At 41.6% G+C, this 24,816-nt stretch overlaps 1 protein-coding gene across 1 annotated transcript in view; it reads left to right on the top strand.

Annotated features, from left to right (window-relative positions):
* Positions 1 to 324: 324 nt before the first annotated feature.
* Positions 325 to 24,816, top strand: part of LOC138784169 (band 4.1-like protein 4B) — a 73,207-nt gene continuing 48,715 nt past the window's right edge. Inside the window, exons 1-4 of the mRNA XM_069959680.1 lie at positions 325 to 356; positions 5,041 to 5,240; positions 10,443 to 10,561; positions 17,560 to 17,688. Coding sequence (XP_069815781.1) covers positions 325 to 356; positions 5,041 to 5,240; positions 10,443 to 10,561; positions 17,560 to 17,688 — 480 coding nt within the window. The remainder of the gene's footprint in view (positions 357 to 5,040; positions 5,241 to 10,442; positions 10,562 to 17,559; positions 17,689 to 24,816) is intronic.

Raw genomic sequence — 24,816 nt, 5'->3', positions numbered from 1 at the left:
TCTTCTTCCGCTGCTGCCCCTGCCCCCTATCTGCTCCCCCTGCCCCCAGCTGCTGACCCTGCCCCCAGATGCTCCACCTGGCCCCCAGCTGCTCCCCCTGCCACCCCTAGCTGCCTCCCTTCCCAGTCACCCCAGCTGCTCCCCCAGCCACCCCTAGCTGCCTCCCTTCCCCAGTTACCCCAGCTGCTCCCCCTGCCCCCCCAGCTGCCTCCCTGCCCCCTCCTCCAGCTACCTCCCTTCCCAAATCCCCCCCAGATGCCTCCCTTCCCCAGTCACCCCCAGCTGCCCGCCTGCAGATGAGTTGTGGTTGGAAAAGTCTTCATGATGACTGCACCAGATGGAGAAGAAAGCAAAAAGTGAGCAAGAATCGGAGAAGACATCACCTGTGAGTCATTAGTAAATGCACTGTTTTCACTTCTATAGTGTGCAGAGCCTGTGTACCAATGAGTCAGTGTATGATTTGTGGTAGTGTACTGACACAGCCCCGTGGTCACTAAAGTACATTAGTGCAAACTTTTAAACTGCCTAGGAGCTCCCAGGTCCAGTCCACGACTGCAGACTGAAGGTCCAGCAATACATCTGTCTACAGCGGCAGTTATCAGAGGATTGTACTACTGTACTACAACTCCCAGCATATCCTGAGGGCTGCAGACTGTCAGTAAATGCTGGGAGTTGTAGTGCCTGCAGCTGTTGTAGTTGGGTCCTATACACTGGATGCTTTGTGGCATATAAGAATACATAGATCTGTGGGGGCTCAGTGCAGGGAAGTGACCCCAGAACAGCACTTATGGGGGATAGTGGTAGATGTTTTTGTTCTATCCCCTATTAGTGCTGTTCTGGGGTCACTTCCCTGCACTGAGCCCCCACAGATCTATGTATTCTTATATGCCACACAGCATCCAGTGTATAATGCACCTAGGACCCAACTACAACAGCTGCAGCCACTACAACTCCCAGCATGTACTGACAGTCTGCAGCCCTCAGGATATGCTGGGAGTTGTAGTACAGTAGTACAACCCTCTGATAACTGCCACTGTAGACAGATGGAGCCAACAGGAGACTCTGCACACAGTGATTTATTAAAGGGTTGTCCTCTCAGAAACTACAACTCCCACCATACTCTGAGAGCTGTATAAATGTAGGGGGTTCTGAGAGTTTTAGTTCAACTGAAAATGTTATTCACAAGGGATTTGTCACAGATACAGATGAATCCAGGAAAGGACCGGGTCAGCATGTCGTGTCTCGCTGGTTCTTTATTGGTGGGCCCCAAGGATCAATTCCTCTGGTGGGCCCCAGGTACCCCAGTCCGACACTGGCTGGTGGTCATGCTACTGTACTACCAGCCCTATTATATGTATATCTGCAGGGGCTAGCTGGTGGTGATGCTACTATACTACCAGCCCTATTACACTGTATGTATATCTGCACGGGCTAGCTGGTGGTCATGCTACTGTACTACCAGCCCTATTATATGTATATCTGCAGGGGCTAGCTGGTGGTGATGCTACTATACTACCAGCCCTATTACACTGTATGTATATCTGCAGGGGCTAGCTGGTGGTCATGCTACTGTACTACCAGCCCTATTATATGTATATCTGCAGGGGCTAGCTGGCGGTGATGCTACTGTACTACCAGTCCTATTATATGTATATCTGCAGGGGCTAGCTGGTGGTGATGCTACTGTACTACCAGCCCTATTACACTGTATGTATATCTGCACGGGCTAGCTGGCGGTGATGCTACTGTACTACCAGCCCTATTATATGTATATCTGCAGGGACTAGCTGATGGTTATGCTACTGTACTACCAGCCCTATTACACTGTATGTATATCTGCAGGGGCTAGCTGGTGGTCATGCTACTGTACTACCAGCCCTAATATATGTATATCTGCAGGGGCTAGCTGGTGGTCATGCTACTGTACTACCAGCCCTATTATATGTATATTTGCAGGGGCTAGCTGGCGGTGATGCTACTGTACTACCCGCCCTATTACACTGTATGTATATCCGCAGGGGCTAGCTGGTGGTGATGCTACTGTACTACCCGCCCTATTACACTGTATGTATATCTGCAGGGGCTAGCTGGTGGTCATGCTACTGTACTACCAGCCCTATTATATGTATATCTGCAGGGACTAGCTGGTGGTCATGCTACTGTACTACCAGCCCTATTATATGTATATCTGCAGGGGCTAGCTGGTGGTCATGCTACTGTACTACCAGCCCTATTATATGTATATTTGCAGGGGCTAGCTGGCGGTGATGCTACTGTACTACCCGCCCTATTACACTGTATGTATATCCGCAGGGGCTAGCTGGTGGTGATGCTACTGTACTACCCGCCCTATTACACTGTATGTATATCTGCAGGGGCTAGCTGGTGGTCATGCTACTGTACTACCAGCCCTAATATATGTATATCTGCAGGGGCTAGCTGGTGGTCATGCTACTGTACTACCAGCCCTATTATATGTATATCTGCAGGGGCTAGCTGGCGGTGATGCTACTGTACTACCCGTCCTATTACACTGTATGTATATCTGCAGGGGCTAGCTGGTGGTCATGCTACTGTACTACCAGCCCTATTATATGTATATCTGCAGGGGCTAGCTGGTGGTGATGCTACTGTACTACCAGCCCTATTATATGTATATCTGCAGGGACTAGTTGGTGGTGATGCTACTGTACTACCAGCCCTAGTACACTGTATGTATATCTGCAGGGGCTAGCTGGTGGTGATGCTACTGTACTACCCGTCCTATTACACTGTATGTATATCTGCAGGGGCTAGCTGGTGGTGAAGCTACTGTACTACCAGCCCTATTATATGTATATCTGCAGGGGCTAGCTGGTGGGGATTCTACTGTACTACCAGCCCTATTATATGTATAGCTGCAGGGGCTAGCTGGTGGTGATGCTACATGTACAGGATCTGCAGCAGATTTGATGGCGCACAGTTGAAGCTGCAGCTTTGCTTTCAATCTGCAACTTCAAATCTGTGCCATCAAATCTGCTGCAGATTATGCTGCTGCACATGTGACGCCAAGAAGGTACTGTGCACATCTCTATTAAAGGGGTATTCCAGATACAGAACTTTTAAAATGATGCTAGGGACGACCTGAAAATAGAAATAAAAAACAACACTTAGGGCCCTATTATGTCAAACGATTATCGGCCATTTTTCAGACGATAATCATTTTGTGTAATAGCTTATATTAAAAGACCCATCTATGCCCAGTGTCAGCTGCATCATCCCATACCCAATGTTACAGTGGGGGGCACTCACTGAAATTTATCATTACTGCACAGGACAGGAAGGGGTTAAAATGTTGTGGTCTCTTTTTTTGTGTAACCTTAAATAAGTTAATACAACAACAACAACAACAACAACAATAATAATAATAACTATTAATATATACAGTATATACCCCAAGCACAGAAAATGCTGCCTACCTCTCTTCTGCTTGCATGCAGAGGTTGGCCTGCTGTGTTCTGCCTGTACAATGCGCTCTTACGCCTTTTTGCATTCTGCTATCTGTCTCTGATGGACATTTTACAATGCGGTACTATTAATACTTATATGGTCACTGATTATTTTATATGGATTTTATTTAGTAACAGTATGGTAATATAATTTAGCTTCTATGTAATGTTAGAGGTCATGGTGTGGTGGCACTGTTTGGGCCTTGTATAGCGGTATTATTAGTAGAATTGGTCATTTGGTCTTAGTATCATGCAGTTTGTTCAGATCAATATACAGGTAATGTTCAATCACTACATAGGGGTAATATTTGGTCATATTGTGGGTGATTTATCAAAGGGTGTTAAATTTAGATTGGTGTAAACTGCCCCCAGCCAACAATCACAGCTCCTCATTCATTTTACTAGAGCTGTATGCTGAGCTATGATTGGTTGCTGTGGGCATTTTGCACCAGTATAAATTTTACATCCTGTGATAAATCTGGGCCATTATGTTCACACACCATCATTTTTGGCTCTTTAGTAGCTAGTCATTTTGAGTTTAAAAAAAACGTCAGTTTTCTGGACTCTAATTGATGGCTGCCCTAAAAGACGACCATTAAAGGGCCAAAATTGATAGTGTGTGATCATGTGTTTTCAGGAGATATATATATGTGTTGTATATTAGCATAGATTTTTTTTTCTGTTTTATCGGTTTTTCATTTGATTTCCTAATTTGTACTGAACAATTGGGGTAAAAAAAAAAAAAGCCATAGAAACATGACAGCCAAAAAACACACCATTCACCAAGTTTAGCATTATTTTGCAATTATGCAATTAAAGCAGTGTTGTTTGGCTCCGCTGCATAGCAAGATTTTGTGTATTGGACTTGATCTTTTAAAAACCCAGCAATGGCCCCGCCACTTTCTGATTCAGCTGTCACTATATTGTGGTACAATATCCGAGCATCTGGGGCCCCACTTTAAAATTTTGCCCAGGGCCACACCTGGCCTAAAACCGGCCCTGCCTTCCTGTAGGTTATGTTGGTTTCACACATGGCAGTTGTTTGGAAAACTGCCACTTCAGTTTTGAGCCGAGGCCAGGAGTGGATCCGGAAGGAAGGAGACATATAAGTGCTTTCTTTATTTTACTCATTACTTTAAATCCTCAACGTTTTGGCTCAAAAAAAAGCAATGCCAGTTTAAAAAAAAAACTACCATGCGTGAAACCAGCATCAATGTGACAACTCTTTAACAGATTGTATTTTTAATGCATGTAAAAGGCAATTTTTGTTACATTTTTCATGATCTGTACAATAAATATAATATTTACTGGTGACCTCTTCAAAGTGTACTTGTTGTGTGTAAAAACTTTTGACGTGTTAAAAAGTTTTTACAAATGACAGTTACACTTTAAGACTATTTTCCCAGTAAGTACATTAAACTCTGGTCATTGTTAGTGTTTATTGGTACGTAGTGGGAACATAGCCTAAGAATGTGGTTCAGAAGGGGCTACAGTATATTGCAACTTAAGAGAAATGTGTAAGATAATTGTAATATGCTATTTGTATTGACAGATATCCGTTGTCACCAGGCCTAAAAAACAGTGATCTTCACTTGTTTAATGTTGAAGAAAATGGAGGAACACCTTTTACATCAAAGGTTTCTGGAAGACATAACCATCATCACCAACATCATCACCACCATCATCACTCTTCTTATGGACACCTTGCCACAGAAAGCAAAGAAAAAACCTCTGGAAGTTCCAGTACAAGTAGTAAGTTTCCCATTGTTTGTAAAGAATGCATGATATTTAGTCACACCCAGTAATTTCATCTATGCAATTTTATTGAAAGTCCTTCCCGATTAACATACATCATCTCCAGATTCATGTTCGTGTATGGTAACACATATAAGGGTCTTGTCACACCTCATAACAATGTTTACATACAGCACATACTTTGGAAAAATTATTATTATTTATTTTAATCTTCCATCATATGCCCCTCCCCCCAATAATCTTCCCCCAACCTGACCTATATGTTATGAAAGGGAAAATTATTATTTTTTGGATCAATTGCAAAATTATTTCCCAGTGCATACACTATGGGGGGATTTATCAATGAGTATGCCGGTGCTAAGTAAAGCCCTACCCCCATTCACCATGCCAGATTTACAAAGAGGTGCGTTCACACTACGTATATTTCAGTCAGTATATTTCAGTCAGTATTGTGGTCCTCATATTGCAACCAAAACCAGGAGTGGATTAAAAACACAGAAAGGCTCTGTTCACACAATGTTGAAATTGAGTGGATGGCCACCATTTAATGGCAAATATTTGCTGGTATTTTAGAACAACGGCTGTTATATTGAAATAATGGCAGTTATTTACTGTTATATGGAGGCCATCCACTCAATTTCAACATTGTGTGAACAGATCCTTTCTGTGTTTTTAATCCACTCCTGGTTTTGGTTGCAATACTGACTGAAATATACCTAGTGTGAACGCAGCCTCATAGTGCGTTTACACAGACAGATTTATCTGACAGATTTTTTAAGCCAAAGCCAGAAACAGACTATAAACAGGGAACATGTCATAAAGGAAAGACTGAGATTTTTCCTCTTTTCAAATCCATTCCTGGCTTTGGCTTCCAAAATCTGTCAGATAAATCTGTCTGTGTAAACGTACCATTAGTAAATCCTGCAAGACTTGCACCTTCTGCATGACAGGTGCTAAGATGGAGACCTGCTTTAGAGCAGACGTAGATTTCTGCCATGGTTTATACCTGTCTACAGGCATAGACCATAATAAATCAGGTGCGTCTATCAGGTGAGCGGGGCTTACGCCATGGTATAACACAAATATCCATGTGTACACCATGAGTGCACATTTATAAATGTGCCCCATAATGTATATACCAAGGGAGGTTTGAATAAGTTACTTTAGGTTTATATTGTATTGTGTGTTATATAACAATTGTTATATAGTATAACAGAATAAAATGTGCCGGCAGCCTTGTTTTGTTGTTGTAGATCTCTCTTACACAATCCTTTGATTAGCTTCTTTTCATCCTGGAGCTAAGCTTTTAATGCTGAATTCTCTTCTTGACAACAGTTCTCACCTACAGCTGGCTTTATAACACTTCAATCCTATGAATATTGATTGCTCTGTTTTACTAAAAAAAATTACAGCAAAAAAAAAGGATTATTCTGCCATCTTACTCATGCTCTATTTGCCATTTCTAATCAGTTATATTTAATCTTTCCCTTTTTCGTGCATTGGATATGTATAACGCAGTCTTTCTAAGTTAATGTGATCACTAATAGTCCTAATGTAGATGCTGTGAGACAACTCAGTACACACACATAATGCTTAACGTGACAAATATTTTCTTACAAGCTAGTTTTGTGCAAATAGCTATCTGATTGTGAATAATTTCTTCACATCTTTATATTGTTGTAATTAGAATGACCACAACACACTGATTCATGCATAACCAATAAAATGTTTCAATCAGTATTCTTTAGGCTGGGTTCACACTACGTATATTTCAGTCAGTATTGTGGTCCTCATATTGCAACCAAAACCAGGAGTGGATTAAAAACACAGAAAGGATCTGTTCACACAATGTTGAAATTGAGTGGATGGCCGCCATATAACAGTAAATAACTGCCATTATTTCAATATAACAGCCAATGTTTTAAAATAACAGCAAATATTTGCCATTAAATGGCGGCCATCCATTCAATTTCAACATTGTGTGAACAGACCCTTTCTGTGTTTTCAATCTACGCCTGGTTTTGGTTGCAATATGAGGACCACAATACTGACTGAAATATACGTAGTGTGAACCCAGCCTTAGGCTGTATACTGAGTTTTCCTGTCTGTTCACATTTTCCATTTCATTTTTCCATCACGTTTCCATTTCAGTACGTTTAATTTTAACATACACACAAATGTGGTCTTGAATACATTTTTTAAAATAATGTAAGTCAATAGGAAACAGGTTCTGCAGTATGGTATACAGCAGCAACCAATTTTACCATTCATTTTTTTCTTTTTTAGCATACACGTTAAATGGAAACAAAAACGCAATGTCAACCCAATGCTAATTGAGTTAAATAAACCCTATAAATCTTTTGTCTTAAGGCCCTATTACACAAAACGATTATCGCCCGTATTCGGCCTTCATAGCATAAGCTATAGTACTATAATAATAGCCAAATTGCTCTTATACTAGTTACAGCCAGAAAGACCACCAAACAGTGCCTACCCGAGTACTAGCCATGTGTGCAGTCAGATTCGTAGGTGATAGTGTCTGTATTGGATACTGAACTCAGATAACAGGCCCCCAATGTAAGCAAACAATAGATATAGAAAGGCATGTGCTTAAAACTTAACCCTTTTCAGTCACCACCCATAATCTAAGCGATTTTGTTGGTCGATTTGTCTGTAGCACATCCTGTCTCTGTCTCTTTTGTTGCCGGGCGAGCTGTAACGCCTCATCTGTAACCCCACCCACCAGACAGTGATCACCTGGCCAAGAGCAGGGAAAAAACAGCCCCTGATTAGTATTGGGAAAATGACACTGTTGTCTCTCTCTTGCTCTCTTTTTCTGATCTACAGTATCTATACAGATAACTAGATAACTAGATACTCTGTTTACTGTGCAAAGCAGAAGCAGATTGTGCTGTGGTGGGCAGTGTGATCATGGGATCATGGGATCTCATGGGAGCTAATGGGGTCACTGTCTCCTGGGTTAGACAGGCACTTTTTGGCACAAAACACAGTCTACACCAGCAAGTAAGGTGCAACTGGCCCCAACCAGTTTTATTTTCTTTGCAGCAAATAAACACAAAAGAAAACCTACGTCGTCTGGTAACTAATTAAACAGTACACAGCTAACTAACCAGAGCTGAGCCTACTGCACAGCTCTCGAACAAAACATGGAGCACTTTGCTATTTAAGGGTACAAACACACACACACCGTATACGCAGCGTATTTACTGCTGCGATACGCAGCAAATACGCAGCAGATACGCAGCAGATTAGATCTAAATAACTGAACACAGCATCAAATCTGCTGCAGATCTGCTGCGTATCTGCTGCGTATCCGGTGTGTGTGTTTGTACCCTAAAGGGGTTATCCAGTGCTAGAAAAAACAAGGCCACTTTCTTTCAGATACAACACGACTCTTGTCTCCAGTTCAGCTGCAGTTTGCAATTAGGCTCCATTCACTTCAATGGAACTGAGCAGCAAAACCCCACCCAAGCTGGAGACAAGTGTGGGGCTGTCTCTGGAAGAAAGTGGCCATGTTTTTGCAGCGCTGGATAACCCCTTTAAAATGAAGTTTTACCCAGGAGCAGAGAGAGCCATCATCTTGTGAGCTGTCAACACTTTTATATCACACACAGGCTTGCAGTAGCCAGAGTCACTCCCAATACCTGGAGTGGCCAAGTGGAGTAGGAGCCCACCCATCTCTCCCCTACTCCAAAGCAGCCAGGCCCTATTTTCCAGTCTTTTCCAAAAAAAACTATAGCAAGGAAACAGATTCTCCTTGCTACCCTAACTCCCTGGCTGCTTATTTAACACACATATGACAGGAAGCTTGGTGAAACATACATTCTATCCATTACTTTGCCCCTGGTCCTGTCACAGCAGATACTACAAGACAAGGGCAGGTATTCAGCAATTGGTTCTGAGGTGCGTTGCATACTGGGAGATGGGAAAGGTGTAAAACAATAGTGGGGGATTGGTGAGTGCACCTTTATGCTAGTTAAAGAGAAAGTCGCTAGAAAAGAAAAAATGGCAGGCAGGGAGCGGGTGCAAGAAAATAATAAACAAGTGAACTCACCCCTCCTTGTGCCTCTGTTGTGCTGCTCCATGGTCCCGTTGACGGCCACCGGCTATCATCTTTAGCTGGAAACAGTCACCGTACCCGCCCCAGTCATTAATTGGCTGAGCGGGCAATCACTCAGTTGGGTATGAGACGTTGCAGCTAGGAGTGCTGCAGGACACTGGCGTCTGTCAATGAGACATGAGGATAGGTGAGTTTACATTGTTTATTATTTTTGCCTGTCTGCATTTTTTCACCTTGGTGGATCTTCTCCTTTAAGTGACTAGTGACAGCTGAGGAGAGAGACTGGGTAAGATGTGAGGGAATAGAAACATAAATGCAGTGACTGGTCTTATAACAGTTACTACTCTATGATTTTGCAGTAAAAGTTAAAGAAAGGCCCCGTTCACACTGAGCAAACACGACTGAATTCCGCCGCGGAATCCCACCGTGCTCAGTGTCCCTCTGTGAGTGAATGAGATGGTGCGCTCTCCTCCGCTGCGTTCTCCGTTCTCCCTCCGTTCTCCCGCCGTTCTCCGTTCAAAGGACTGACATGTCACTACTTTAAGCGGAGAGCAGCAGCAGTGGAGGAGCGTGCGCCCTCTCATTCACTCGGACTTTCGCCGTGTTTGCTCAGTGTGAATGGGGCCAAACAGCTGAGGTGAGTTAATATAGGCCCTTTAACAGATATTCAGTGGTCTCTTACCTTTACAAATTAAAGAAAATTAGTCACTTAATTTCACCCTATAAAACTGTTGACACATAAATATTCAGTCCTACCATGTCCGTGTATTAGCAGGCCACAGTTGCAACTTACAATGGCGCACGCTGTATGCAAAGGAGAAGCAAGTAGGTATCTAGTGGAGGCTGCAACTAAGCACAGCAATAAGCCAGTAATTGCACCGGGCCTTGTGTGATTGGCAAGCCTGGAGCCAGCAAAACATTTCTTGTAGCTTATGGGTCTGCATGGGATTTTTTTGGGCTGCAATAGAAAGATGTTGCTGGCTGTAGGCTCCAAACTCCACAAACGATGTTGTTCAAGCTATTAACATTATAATTGATTAGTTAAAACTGGAAATAATTCTTTAGTGCAGGAAGTGGAAATGACATTGGTCTTCATTACTATTCTGCTCTTATTTCAGAGGTTTCTACTGGAGTCCTATGTCTTTATGAAGATACTTCCGGGCATCTGAAAAAAGCTGATGTTGAAACTACAAAGATTGGTTCCCCATGGCCAGCTTTGCGTATCAACACAAATAAGGTATTGCTATATGATTTGCATTTGCTCTTATTGTATTTAGAGAAAATGGAAACCTCCACAAGGACCAGCATTTTACATGTGTGAGAATACATAAAAATATAGTTCTTTCTTTTACTTGCACATACTTCTACACAAATTCAGCATAGGTTTCTTTCAAATCACAACCCAGCAGCTTTATTTTCAGTCATCGTTGAGGTCTCACAAACACAAGCAGAACTTTTCTTTAGCACAAACCTAATAACAAAAATAAGATTTTAATGCCGCAAAAGACCTACTGAAAACAGTCCTTCTCTTGAGGGTAGCTGCACACGTACTGGATTTGCAGCAGATTTCACGTTGTGAATTTGCAGCGAAATCCACTGCAAATCCTTGTACTGTGAAGTTCAATGGGGTTACATACCTGCAGCAGAATTTTCATTCCACTGCGAGTATGTAACCTGGCCCCTTTAACCCACCACCGCCCAAGAATTGACACAAAATTGTCAACGGAATAAGTGGAGCATAGTGCACTTGTTTGGCCAGCACTCCTCATTCCTCATAACTTTTTCTTTTTTAATATTTTACTAAGATTTTTTGTATAATATGAGCTACTGTACATAAGATATTGAACAAGGATTTCGTAACAAGCATAAGGTTACATAAAATAATAATTTCAGGATAACATAAAATACTATAACATCAATCGGAGAGATTTTAGTATGTTATATTCTGAACCAAAGGGTCCATATGGACCAGAATTTTGAGAGAGAATGTTCCTGTGTGTGGTATATTTTTTCATAGATGAGTTTGATTTTAGGACAGCCCCACAGGATATGCAGGAGTGTCCCCATTTTCCACATTTCCTTCAACATACTGTAATCCTAAGATATTGGGGAATATTAGATGGAGACATGAAGGAGTGTAGTACTATCTGACTATTGTTTTACATATTGCCCCTTGAAGTGCAATCTGAAATATTTATATACCACACTGAAGGCATATTTCCATTCTGTTAAGAATTGTTTTTGTAAGTCTTGTTCTCATTTTGACATAGGAGTACATTTGCACAGTTGTTTTTACCTTTGAAGTTATAATATAAAGAGACACTCCTAACATTTTGGTTGTTATTGTTTAAAGTAACACTGTCACCCCCTTACTGTATGAAGATTTCTCTACACAGCTGTAAAGCCTAAATTCTGCAGTTTTCATACCTTACTTTACAATAGATTGTCAGTGTCACTTTAAGAAGGATAACATGTCAGAGTCTATATAATTATTTTTAGAAAATCTTTCTTGTACTTTCTCTTATTTGTAAAAATTAGTGGAACTGAGTTTTCTCCAGTGATTATTTTGTATATCCACAGGTATAGCATGGGAGAGAATCACTGTGTCTATGTGCTTTTAACAGTTTTGTCCCAAATCATTTTTGATGTTTGCATTAATGTAAACTTTAGTTTTGGGGAGCGTGATTTGAGTATAAATGCGACCATTTTATTTTTAAGAAATATAGTGTTGGAAAGAGTTGTTTAAATTTTTACCTAATTTTATTGAGGTAAAGCTGTCTGCCAATTTTTCAATGTAGACAAAATACATGCATAGTATGTATAGAAGTAATCTATTAAATTGAGTAGGCCTACACCACCTGTTATGGTGCATTTACAAATGGTACATTTTATCTGACAGATTTTTGAAGCCAAAGCCAGGAACAGACCATAAACGGGTAACTGTCATAAAGGAAAGACTGAGATTTCTCCTCTTTTCAAATCAATTTCTGCTTTTGGCTTCCAAAATCTATCAGATAAATCTGTCTGTGTAAATGCACCATAAGTGTATGCTTTAAGGGGTTATCCAGTGCTACAAAAACATGGCCACTTTCTTCCAGAGACAGCACCACTCTTGTCTCTAGCTTAGACGGGTTTTGCTGCTCAGTTCTATTGAAGTGAATTGAGCTTAATTGCAAACACACCTGAACTGGAGACAAGAGTCGTGCTGTCTCTGAAAGAAAGTGGCCATGTTTTTGTAGCACTGGATAACCCCTTTAATTGTAGTGATATAGGGGGTTCCTGATTTCTTTCCACTTCAAACAAAATGATTCCACTATCTTGCTTTTGAGAAAAATAACCATAGAATATGAATTGGAAGTATGCGGAAGAGATATAGTACTTTTGTTAAAATTAACATTTTAGTCACCGTTCTTCCAAACCAAGACATTACATATTGAGAACAATTTGTTAATTCAAAATTTATTGATTTAACTAATTCTAAGTTTTTGTTTTTATATATTATGAATATAGTATATATGGATATAAGTGAGGTTAATGCCTAAATAAGGAATTTGATCATTTTGCCAATCAAAGTTGTAAGATTGCATTAAGGATTTTTTGACGTTACATTAATTGAAAGTATTTGAGATTTAGAATTGATTATTTAAAGGACAACTCCGGCGAAATTTTTTTTTGGCTTATTTAACACACATTACAAAGTTATATAACTTTGTCTGGCCCCCTTCCCCCACTTTCCGACCCCCCACCCCGGAAGTTAAAGAATGTATACATTACCTATTACGGTCGTCACGGTCCTCTTCTATGGTGTTGGGTGACGTCAGAGCTGGGGGGCGGTCCGGGTCTTTTTCCTCTTCGGCGTCTTTATTGAGAGTGAATGGGAGAGAAAAGGCTGCTGGTGCACATGTGCACCAGCAGCCTTTTCATTGGCTGGAGCGCATCACATGGCTTCCAGCTTGCTCAGCCCTGATTGGCTGAGCTTGCTGGAAGCCATGTGATGCGCTCCAGCCAATGAAAAGGCTGCCGGTGCGCAAGCGCACTGGCAGCCTTTTCTCTCTCATGGACCCGGAAGCAAGAGACATCGCTGGACGGCGGACGCAGGTGACGGTGAGGCGGACGGTGGGCGAATAGAGTGGCGATCGTCACCGGAGGGATGGTGAGTATGGTGTCTGTGTGTGTCTGTGTTGTTTTTTTTTTGGGGGGGGGGGGTCCCGCCGGAGTTGTCCTTTAATAGTAAAAAATTTTACCATATTCTTATGGTAAAATATGTTTGGTATCTGCCACTGAGTTGATTAAGATGATATCATCTACAAATAGTGCTAGTTTGTGTTCTGTAGATCCTATTGTGATATCCTTTGGGGGAGATTTGTCACACATGGTGTAAAGTGAAACTGGCTCAGTTGCCCCTAGCAACCAAACAGATTACACCTTTTATTTTCCAAAGAATTTGTGAGGAATGAAAGGTGGAATCTGATGGGTTGCTAGGGGCAACTGAGCCAGTTTCACTTTACACCACGTTTGATAAATCTCCCCCTTTATGTCTTAATTCTCAATGTGTCCATTAATCACATGACTGCCTTCTCTGTGTGCACATGACCTGGAAAACACTGGACTTCCTGTGTTTAGACTGTATTTAGAAGTAGTTTATCTGTTAAAAAAAAGTCAAGAGTAAATAGAGGAGGAATCCATGTTTGCATCAGGTATCATGTTGAAATCCCTGCATGGTGTTAATGGTCCCTTTTTTTCTGTTAAACATGAAACTTTGGGTTATGGTCTGTATTTGGAGCATATATGTTTACAATTGTATAATTCAAATTGTTTATTGTACAAACTATGATCACGAGGAGATAACTTTTTAAAATAGGAATACTTCTTAACCCCTTCACATCCACAATCTGTATATATACATTCCTACTGCACATATCTTGTGCAGTAGGAACCTAATATATGTTCTTGCAGTGAAAGGGGCTTTTAATGTGTGCAGGGCCACTCCATTGTGAGTGGTCCTCTACACATGAGTGTTGCTGGAGGTAATGACAGGCAGCAGCGGTCACACAGTTGCCTGTCATTAATCCCTTAATTGCTGCGATGCATAACAACCACGGCATTTAAGGGAGTCAGAGTCAGGATAGGTAAACTTACCTCCATTCTGTTGGAATTGCGATCTGTGCAAAGAGTCTGTTCTCAGCATTAATCAGTATGATCATGGCATTAATCAGTATGTGCAATCTTAATGGTTGCATATTTAACTGTAAAAAAAAAAAAAAAAAAATATTTCAAAAACTCTAAATTTATAAAACAAACTTTAATAAAAGTTTAAACAAACCTCCTTTCCCATTATAAATTAAAATATAACAATATTGTTCCTGCACAGTGAACAGCGTAAACAAAAAGAGGAAAAATATGATGCCAACAAAAACTAGAGATTATGGCTTTAAAAAATTATGCCCCAACCGGCCCTGTAGGTGGATAAATAAAAGTATTAAGGCAAGGAGGAACATTGTTTCAATCTGACCTGGACATCCGCACATCAATGACCTTTGGCATGAAGGGGTTAACAACGAATGTCATACATTTACAACATTGCCGCCTGGGACTTAAAAACAAGCACCTTATATGTATAGAACATTAAGAGAATGGGAATTGAGCCCAAGAACTGAGCTTTCTTCATAGAAGATGAGTACCGACTGCTGTTAGCGGCCAACATTCAGTCATGAGGAAACATGCTGATGTCAGTCACTTAACTCCTAAATTCTGTCATCATAGTGATCACAGCACCTCAGGCAGGCCGTACTAGCAGAGAACAGATCTGACTGATGATACACAATAACATTAATCAGTATAAGCAATGTAATAATTGATCAGAAAAGTCCCCAGGATAAAGATAACAGCCCTGGTTTACTAATGTGTTTATGTCATCAAATATATATTTTTTACTAGTTTAACCTGTCAGTTTCTTGTTTCACCATTTTAACTAATGTTGCGCACCACAAAATTCTTTAAAAACTGACAAACCTGTAATTTTGTGCTTTAAAACCTAAAATGGGCATGTCCCTTTAAATCCCTTAATAATCAACATATTTATCAAACAGTTCTTTTGTCAGATTTTTTACTCTAAAAATCAACCTACCCTAGTGAGGTTGGGTTTTAGTTTTGTCGCGTGAAAAACCTGTCACATTTATTAGGCGCAATCAGACTCAGATTAATAATTCTGTCGGTTTGGCAGATAAAACCCTGAGACTAATGCTCGGTTTACACGGAACGATTATCTTGTGAATTTGCATGATAATGATCGAATTCGAGCGATAATCGTACGTGTAAACGAGCGAGAAATCATTTATTTTGAATTTTTAACTTGTTCTTAAATCGTCGTTCGTCGTTCGCAAAAAATTCGCCGATCATTCCGTGTAGACAGTCGTTCACTGATTTTACCTATGTGCAAGATAGGCGTAAGCGAACGCAAAACGATCGGAAAACTAATGTTCTGTACGATATATCGTTTTATTTAAATGCTGATTGTTATAAAAGAAAAATCGTTACTTAGAAATCGTTAATCGTACGATTGGGCGAATTATCGCTCCGTGTAAACCCAGCATTAGGGTCCGTTTACACACACAAATTATCTGACAGATATTTACAGCCAAAGCCAGGAATGGACTATAAACAGGGAACAGGTCATAAAGGAAAGACAGAGATTTCTCTTTTTTCCAAATCCATTTCTGGTTTTGGCTGCAAAAATCTGGCGTCAGATAATCTGTGTGTGTAAATGGACCCTTATGCTACCTTTACACGGAACGATTATCGGGCGAATATTCGCGTTAACGATCGAATTCGAACGATAATCGTACGTGTAAACGCGGCAAACGATCGATAAATCGTTCATTTTGAGCTTTTAACATGTTCTTAAATTGTCGTTCGCACAAAATTCGCTGATCGTTCCGTCTAAACAGTCGTCGCACAATAGTCCGGCCGCCCGCCGCCCGGCCCCCGCTCATCTGCAGCCCCCTATGCCGGCTCGATCGCCACCCCTCCTGCTCTGATCGCCACCCCGATCGCCACCCCTGCCGCTGTTTGAAATTCCCGGCTCCCCTCTTCAGTCAATCAGTGCTGCCGTGCATTGATTGGCTGAAGAGGGGAGTCGGGAATTTCAAACGGCTCCTCTTCAGCCAATCAGTGCTAAAGAGGAGCACTGATTGGCTGAAGAGGAGCCGTTTGAAATTCCCGGCTCATCTCTTCAGCCAATCAATGCGCTGAAGAGGGGAGCCGTGGATTTCAAAGACCTGCTACGCGGAGCAGGTAACGTATGCTCGTGGCCGGGGTGGCGGGGGCTATCGGAGCGGCTACGGCGGCGGGGGGGGGGGGGGGCGATCGGAGCGGCGGGGGTGGCATTTGGAGCGGCAGCTGGGGGGCGATCAGAGCGGCGTTTTAAAAGCCAATCTATATCCAACATGGTACCGGCCAGAAAACTACATCTCCTATCATGCAATGCTTATTCCTGATCAGCAGCAGAGCTGATATCTACAAGATATAGCAGAGTTGAGGTGAGGTAGTGACATAGCAGAGTTGAGGCAGTGACATAGAGTTGAGTTAAGGAAGTGACGTAGCAGTGTTGAGGTAGTGACATAGCAGAGTTGAGTTAGTGAGTTGAGACAGGGGGTTATTCAGGGCCACGGGTAAGCAGAAGGGGGCCGCAGGGGAGGCCATGGGTGAGTCGCGGAAGCGGCCTGGGTGAGCCGTAGGGGGAGGGGCACGGGTGAGCGGGGGACACAGTTTTACCCCAGGGCGAACGGCGTAAAAACAAAACCCCCCAAATAAAAAAAATGTGTTGTTGTTTTTTTTAAATTTCACCACACATTTAATTTTTTTCTGGTTTTGTAGTGTACTTTATGCAGCCTGTCATTGCAAAGTACAATTAGTGGCGCAAAAAATAAGGGCTCATGTGGGTTTCTAGGTGAAAAAATGCAAGTGCTATGGCCTTCTAAGCACAAGGAGGAAAAACACAAAAAATAAAATTGGCCTTATCCTCTAAGGGTTAAATGTATCTGTTAAACAGACAGCAAAAACACAGTGTGAACCCAGCTTTATATATAATACAAACACACACACACTATCTGTGTGCACTGTAAAGATGTTTATACTGTTATTAACTATAAAATTTCTTTTTTGATGTAGCATATTTACAGTAAGACTAGAATGCTTTGCTACAATGTAATATAAAGTTGTTTTTTTTTAATACAGGTGGAAGAACAGAAACTACATGAAAAGCCTCTCCACTCTCCATTATCTCCACCTTCATCTGCCTCTGAGCACATGAAGTGCAACATACTTAAAGCACAGATGGACGCTGCCTTTAGAGTGGGACCTCAGGTGTGTAGGCAACATTATTTATTTCCTTCTAATAAAAAGTGCTTCACTCTAGATAATTTGCTGAATTTTTACTGCTAGCTCCTTTCTTCATATTATAATTTTAACTCTTCGTAGCTCTAAATGTAATTTTCCTTGTGTACTGAAATCTAAACAAGTCATAATATTAGAACAAAAAAAACTGTTGCAACATCACATTTTTTGCATATGTAAATAAGTACACTGTACGATAAAAACTGTAATTGTACTGTAAAAACTACAATTCATGCTGCAAAAATAGCCCTCATTTGGCTATGTTCATAGCAAAATAAAGTTATGTCTCTCAGAATGCAAAGTCGAGAAAAGAGATAATCATAGGCTAGTCCATAAACAACACAGAACATAGGGTAGTCCTTATGTGGTTATTGTAGGATAGAAACTATGTATATGTGATTAGGGGGTGGGGTAAAAATACAAAAATATGGTATACTCAGTACTCACCTGTCCAATCCTCTGCAGCTACAACTTAATTCCTGGTACCCAATTTCCCAGGCTAATTCCTGGTTGCTGCTGATGGTCCCTACAGGAACCGCCCTGCTTAGCCAATCACTGACCACAGCAGTGTCCCACCCCTGTCAGTCATTGGCTGAGTGGGGCAGTTTCTGGAGATTGACACATCATCAGCTAGTAGACCAGAGGATTGGGCACAAGTTGTGGATCAGAGCAGGTGAGTATACCTTTTTAGATATTTATCCCACCCCTGACCACACTATACATGCTTTTCATCCTCTAGATATCACCTTTAGGGAATTGAAACTGGGATTAATAGATAAAAACCTGTCTCTCTAGTCCACCATAAAAAAAAATACAATTAGTAGTGCTCAGGAGCTTAAAGTGTCACTGTCATTATAACTTTCAAAATCTAAATCAACATCAGATGTAAAATAAAGCAAATTTGCAGTTTACATTCATTATTTTTTTCCTAGTTATCGTGGAAAACACGGTACTTCCTGTGTTTAGACTCCTTTTTTTTTCAAAGAGACTAAACACAGGAAGTCCCATGTTTCCCAGCAGGTTATCTGCCCTCACAGAGAAGGCAGCCATGTAATTGATGGACACATTGAACCGTAACTCTCTGTACTGTCCGGTCTTCATGTGTTTAGTCTCTTTTTTTCGACCACCACAAGACTGAAAATCTGCCTTCAGAACACTGGACCTGGATGTCTGGTAATTACAGCTTTATTTTACAGCATGATAACAATTATAATTATAATGATAATAATGAATGTAAATTACAAATGTGCTTTCTTTTCTAGTGTAACTGTCATTTAATTTTTTTCCAGAAATAAATAGTACAAGCAATTTTAAGAAACTCTGTAATAGGTTTTATTAGGCAAAAAAGACTCTTTCTGTACTGAAAAGCTGTTTCCCAGCCTTCCTAACTTATTATCTGCTCATTATTACATTATTAGAGATGAGCGAGTACTACTCGATCAAGTAGGTATTCGATCGAATAGTACTAGAAATAGTATAGCATAGTATAGTATTAATATAGTATCGATTTTGAACGAGTATTTGATCAAAACCCCAGTAAAAAATTTTATTCTCCTCCCACCTTCCCTGGCTTTTTTTTTTAACCAATAACTATGCAGGGGGGAGGGAGGCACTAGGAGCACACAGGCAGTGAAAAAAATCACCTACATTTATTGCCTGGCTAAACCATGTGACCTTTACAGTAATCGAATAGTGGATTTAAGATTCGTTTCCAGATTAGACTGTATACTCTTTGTGTGCCAAGACAAAAAATAAAAGCCTGGTACTACTCTTCTACGTGCTTGTGCGCAACATAAAGTCTAACGCCTGTTGCCTGCTGTAGGGCATTCTAATACGTCATAGAGAGGGTATACAGCTGTATATCCTTGTGTGCCAAGGCAAAAAATATAAGTGTGGTGCTACTGTTCTGCGTGCTGTGCGCAACATAAAGTCAAACGTCTGTTGCCTGCTGTAGGGCATTCTTATATTACATAAGTGAGGGTATACGGCAGTTTACTCCTTATGTGCGAAGGCAAAAAATAAAAGCCTGGTACTACTCTTCTATGTGCATTCTCCCTTATGACCCACACTCCCTTATGTGTAATAAGGGCAAATGGAAGTGGCAGATAAAATTAAAAGAGGACATGTCTGACCGCATCACACACACACACACACAATGACAGTTAGCCATGGATGCTGTTTGCTTTCCCTCTTGCCTATGCCCTCTGTGGTTGTCATAGGCAACATGATTTAAAGAGGTACATGAAAATATTTCCTTGACTTAAAATGTGGCTTTCTGTCCATACTACTGTAAAGGAAAGAAGGTTTCCATGTATTGTTTCCACTTTACATAGAGGTTATATCCTGTTTGAAGTGTATAGTTGATAGGCTGTGATAGTGGCATAATATTGCGACTTTGGCGTGTTAGATGCACCCAGGCATGCTTCCGCTGCTATCCCAGTTGCATTCCAGAGGTGTTGGCATTATTTCCTGAGATGTCTAAGTGATCGAATTTTGATTTCCAAGTGTCGAGCATTTTTCTCCCATAGATTTTAATGGGACTCGATATTTGATCAAATAGTTGACTATTGGGGTCTACTCGAAAATTCAAATATTTCACTACTCGATCATCTTTACTCATTATCATGCAAAGCAGTCTTCATTATAGAGGAGCAAAGTGAAGAGGTGTTTCTGTGTCCATTATAACCTATGCGGGGGGGCAAGGGGATGAGTGAGCAGGGAGAGCAGACAAGCAGCTGTACAGTTTGCAGACTGTTTGGGCACATAAAATACTGGATTTACAGGTCAGAAAGGTCAGTACTTATTTTGGAGCTTGGTGAGAAAAGATTGCAGGATGTTGTTTTGTACAACCTTGCTTTTCTTCTCTTCATGCTCACTCACCCCCTCGACCCCTCCCCTCTCCATAGAGCATAATGTACACAGAAATCTTGCTTCTTCTAAAGTGAGGGGAGTGGTAGAAAAACAGCTTTTTGAGCACAGAAGGAAACTTTTGCTTAACCCATTACTAAGTTTCTTAAAATCCCTTGTACTATTGATATTTATTAATGTCTGAAAAATGACATTTAAATGACAGTTACGCTTTAAATAATAGGCTTACTATGTTGCCAAACACCATTTTGTTGAAAAAAACAATATATCTGTACCGTGTTAGCCAGTAGATAGAAATCTCAGTGGTTAATAACTTTTATAACCATTTAGTTAGCCATTAGAGATGAGCAAACCGAACTTCATGAATCGAGATTCCTTACGAACTTTGAAAAAAGTTCAGCTTTTTACAGTTTGTAATAAGTTTAACCCCTTAAGGACAGAGCCTGAAATGGCCTTAAGGACAGAGACAAATTTTATGAATATGACCAGTGTCACTTTATTCATTAATAACTTCGGGATGCTTTTACCTAGCCGGACGATTCTGAGATTGTTTTCTCGTGACATATTGTACTTTACATTTCTGGTAAAATGGAGTAGTTACTCATAACGAATCTTTATGAAAAACACCAAAATAACGTGAAAAATTGTGAAAAAATGCATTTTTCAAACTTTTAAACCTTTCTGCTTATACAGAAAATGGTTATGCCACATAAATTATATATTAAATAGCATTAGCAACATGTCTACTTTATGTTGGCGGCATTTACTGTATTAAACTATATTTCATTTTTTTTAGACAATAGGACGCTTAAAACATTAGCAGCAATTTTCCAAATTTTCTGTAAAATTTCAAAATCAGATATTTTTAGGGACCTGTTCAGGTTCAAAGTGTATTTGAGGGGACTGTATGTTAGAAAGCCCCACAAAGCACCCCATTTCAGAAACTGCACCCCCCAAACTCAGCAAAAGCACATCCAGAAAGTTTTTTAACCCTTTAGGGGAGTCACAGAAATAAAAGCCAAGTGTGTAAGAAATTTGAAAATTTTTATTTTCTGTGCAGAGATTTTATTGTAATCCAATATCTTTCATAATGATAAACCTATTAGCAGAGAAATGCACCCCAATATTGATTTCTCCGTTTCTGCAGTTTATAGAAATACCCCATATGTGGCCCTATTGCGCTATTTGACGCAACCACAAACCTCAGATATAAGGGAGCACCTAGTGAATTTCAACGCCTCCGTTATATTTGGTCATTTTTGACCGTACCACTTCAGGTTGGCAGAGGCTCTGGGGTGCCAAAACCTAAAAAATACCCCTAAAGGGACACCATTTAGAAAACTGCACCCCTCAAGGAATGTAACAAGGGGTGCGGTGAGCATCTGGACCCCACAGGTGCTTCGCAGATTCTCTACACTCTATTTTTTACACTAAAATGTTGTTCTAGCCTTCATTTTTCATTTTTACAAGGGGATAAAAGAAAAAAAAAACACCAAACATGTAGCGCAGTTTCTCCCGAGTACATAAATACCCCACATGTGGACATAAAGTGCCAAGCGGGCGCAGGACGAGCCTCCAAAGGGAAGGAGCGCCAATTGGCCTTTGCAAGCTGGATTTTACTGGAATGGATTTCAAGGGCCATGTCGCATTTACAGAGCCCTCGTGCTGCCAAAACACTGGAAACTCCCCACAAGTGACCCCATTCTGGAAACTACACCCCTTAAGGAATCTAACAAGGGGTGCAGTGAGCATATGGACCCCACTGGTGACGGGCACAAATGTGGAACAATGTGACGTGAAAGGGAAAAATTTCATTTTTTCACTTTCATGGCACAAATGTGGCCGTCATCAAGGGGTCCATATCCTCACTGCACCCCTTGTTAGATTCCTTGAGGGGTGTAGTTTCCAGAATGGGGTCACTTGTGGGGGGTTTCTAGTGTTTTGGCAGCACGAGGGCTCTGTAAATGCGACATGGCGTTCATCATCCATTCTGGCCACATCCAGCCTGCAAAATCCAAATGGCGCTCCTTCCCTTCGGAGGCTTGCCCTGCGCCCACATGGTGCTTTATGTCCACATGTGGGGTATTTACGGACTCAGGGGGAATTGCTATACACATTTAAGGCTAAACCAACATTATAGTGTAAAAAATAATATTTCATTTTCACGCCATATTGTTCCACATTTGTGCCCGTCACCAGTGGGGTCCATATGCTCACTACACCCCTTTTTACATTCCCTGAGGGGTGTAGTTTCCATAATGGGGTCACTTGTGGGGGGGTTCAACTGTCTTGGCAACACAGGGGCCTTTTAAATGCAACATGGCCCCTCAAAATCCATTCCAGCCAAATCCAGCCTCAAAAAGCCAAATGGCGCTCCTTCCCTTTGGAGGCTTATCCTGCACCCGCATGGCACTTTATGTCCACATGTCAGTTTTTCCGTACTCAGGGGAAATTGCTCTACACATTTAGTGTTTTTTTTATCTTTTAACCCCTTGTGAAAATGAAAAAATCAAGACAAGATCAATGATTTAGTGTAAAAATTAAACATTTTTTACACTAAATGTTGGTCTAGCCTTGATTTTTTCCTTTTCCACAAGGGGTTAAAAAAGAAAGTGAACACAATACGTGTAGGGTAATTTCCCCTGAGTACGAAAATTCCCCACAAGCGGATATAATGTGCCATATGGGCACAGGGCAAGCCACCATAGGGACAGAGCGCCATTTAGAGGATGGAGGCCATGTCGCAATTAAAAAGCTCCTGTGCTGCCAGGACAGTAGAAACCCCCCACAAGTGACCCCATTCTGGAAATAACACCCCATAAGGAATCTAACAAGGGGTACAGTGAGCATATGGACCCCACTGGTGACGGGCACATAAGTGAAACATGTGCCATGAAAATAAAAAATACAATTTTTTCATTTTCACGGTCCAAATGTGGCCGTCACCAGGGGGCCATATCCCCACTGCCCCCCTCGTTAGATTCCTTATGGGGTGTAGTTTCCAGAATGGGGTCACTTGTGGGGGGTTTCTACTGTCCTAGCCGCACAGAGGCTTTGTAATTGCATCATGGCATCCTCTAATGGGAATGGCGGCCATACCTATTTAGCTGGGGAAAAGGGACAATTCTAATTTATTTGGGGGTATTAGGCCAATTATTAGTTTATAAGGTTGAAAACGACAGATATCCATCAAATTCAACCTGTGTTGATCCAGAGGAAGGCAAAAAACCCTTGTGAGGCAGACAACAAGTAGCCTCCTCACAGGGGAAAAATTCCTTCCCGACTCCATAATGGCAATCAGAATAATCCCTGGATGAACGTGACCCCTGAAATAGGAATAAGGGACAGAATTTAGATAATGTAGAACTCCGATGACGTGTGGTACGCCTTGAAGCGATCCAGTATGCAGAGGCCGGGGGGATCAGGGCAGGTGTCACACTGGAACATGGCGTCCTTCCTGATCCCCCTGTTACGCCACACTCTGCACTTCTTCTGGGGTCTCCCTTTCTCCAGTGTGGGGGACGTCACCTGGAAAATGTTGCCCTGGTGCGATATGGGGTCCCACATATCCAGAAGCGCTGAGTCCGCTCCATGGCTGCTAAATATTAGGGCTTTATTACTACTTCTGATATTTACGGATCGTGCCGCAAGCTACAGTAGCTCGGGCAGCGAGGGACCGGAAGAGGGGGTGCTGGTATAAAAGTTATCCCCGTACGGATGGTAACCTTTATCCAGCAGTGGGAAGATCAGTTCCCAAACGATCTCCCCACTAACTCCGAGGATTGGGGGGGGGCATCTGGGGGCTGGATTTGGGTGTCCCTTCCTTCATACACTCTAAGGGTACGTGCACACTGCGGAATGGCGAAGGATAACCCTTTGTGCATTCCGCAGCTGGCACCCACCGGCGGACTGATAGAGGCGCGCGTCTCCACTCGTGTCATAGACTCCATTCTATGCACGGGCGGATTCTGCCCTCTGTCCAAAGAATGAACGTGTTCATTCTTTGGATGGGCGATGGAATCCGCCCGTGCATAGAATGGAGTCTATGACACGGGTGGAGACGCGCGCCTCCATCAGTCCGCCGGGGGGGGGGCAGCTGCCGAATGCACAAAGGGTTATCCTTCGCCATTCCGCAGTGTGCACGTACCCTAAATCTGTAAGTGTACCCTGAGGTACTCTCACAGAGTTTGGAGAATTTCATACCGTCATCTCTTATTGGGACGGTTCTGG

The sequence above is a fragment of the Dendropsophus ebraccatus genome, chromosome 2 (genome assembly GCF_027789765.1).
Source record: "Dendropsophus ebraccatus isolate aDenEbr1 chromosome 2, aDenEbr1.pat, whole genome shotgun sequence".
NCBI lineage: Eukaryota > Metazoa > Chordata > Amphibia > Anura > Hylidae > Dendropsophus > Dendropsophus ebraccatus.
This window is presented reverse-complemented; position numbering and strand designations above follow the sequence as displayed.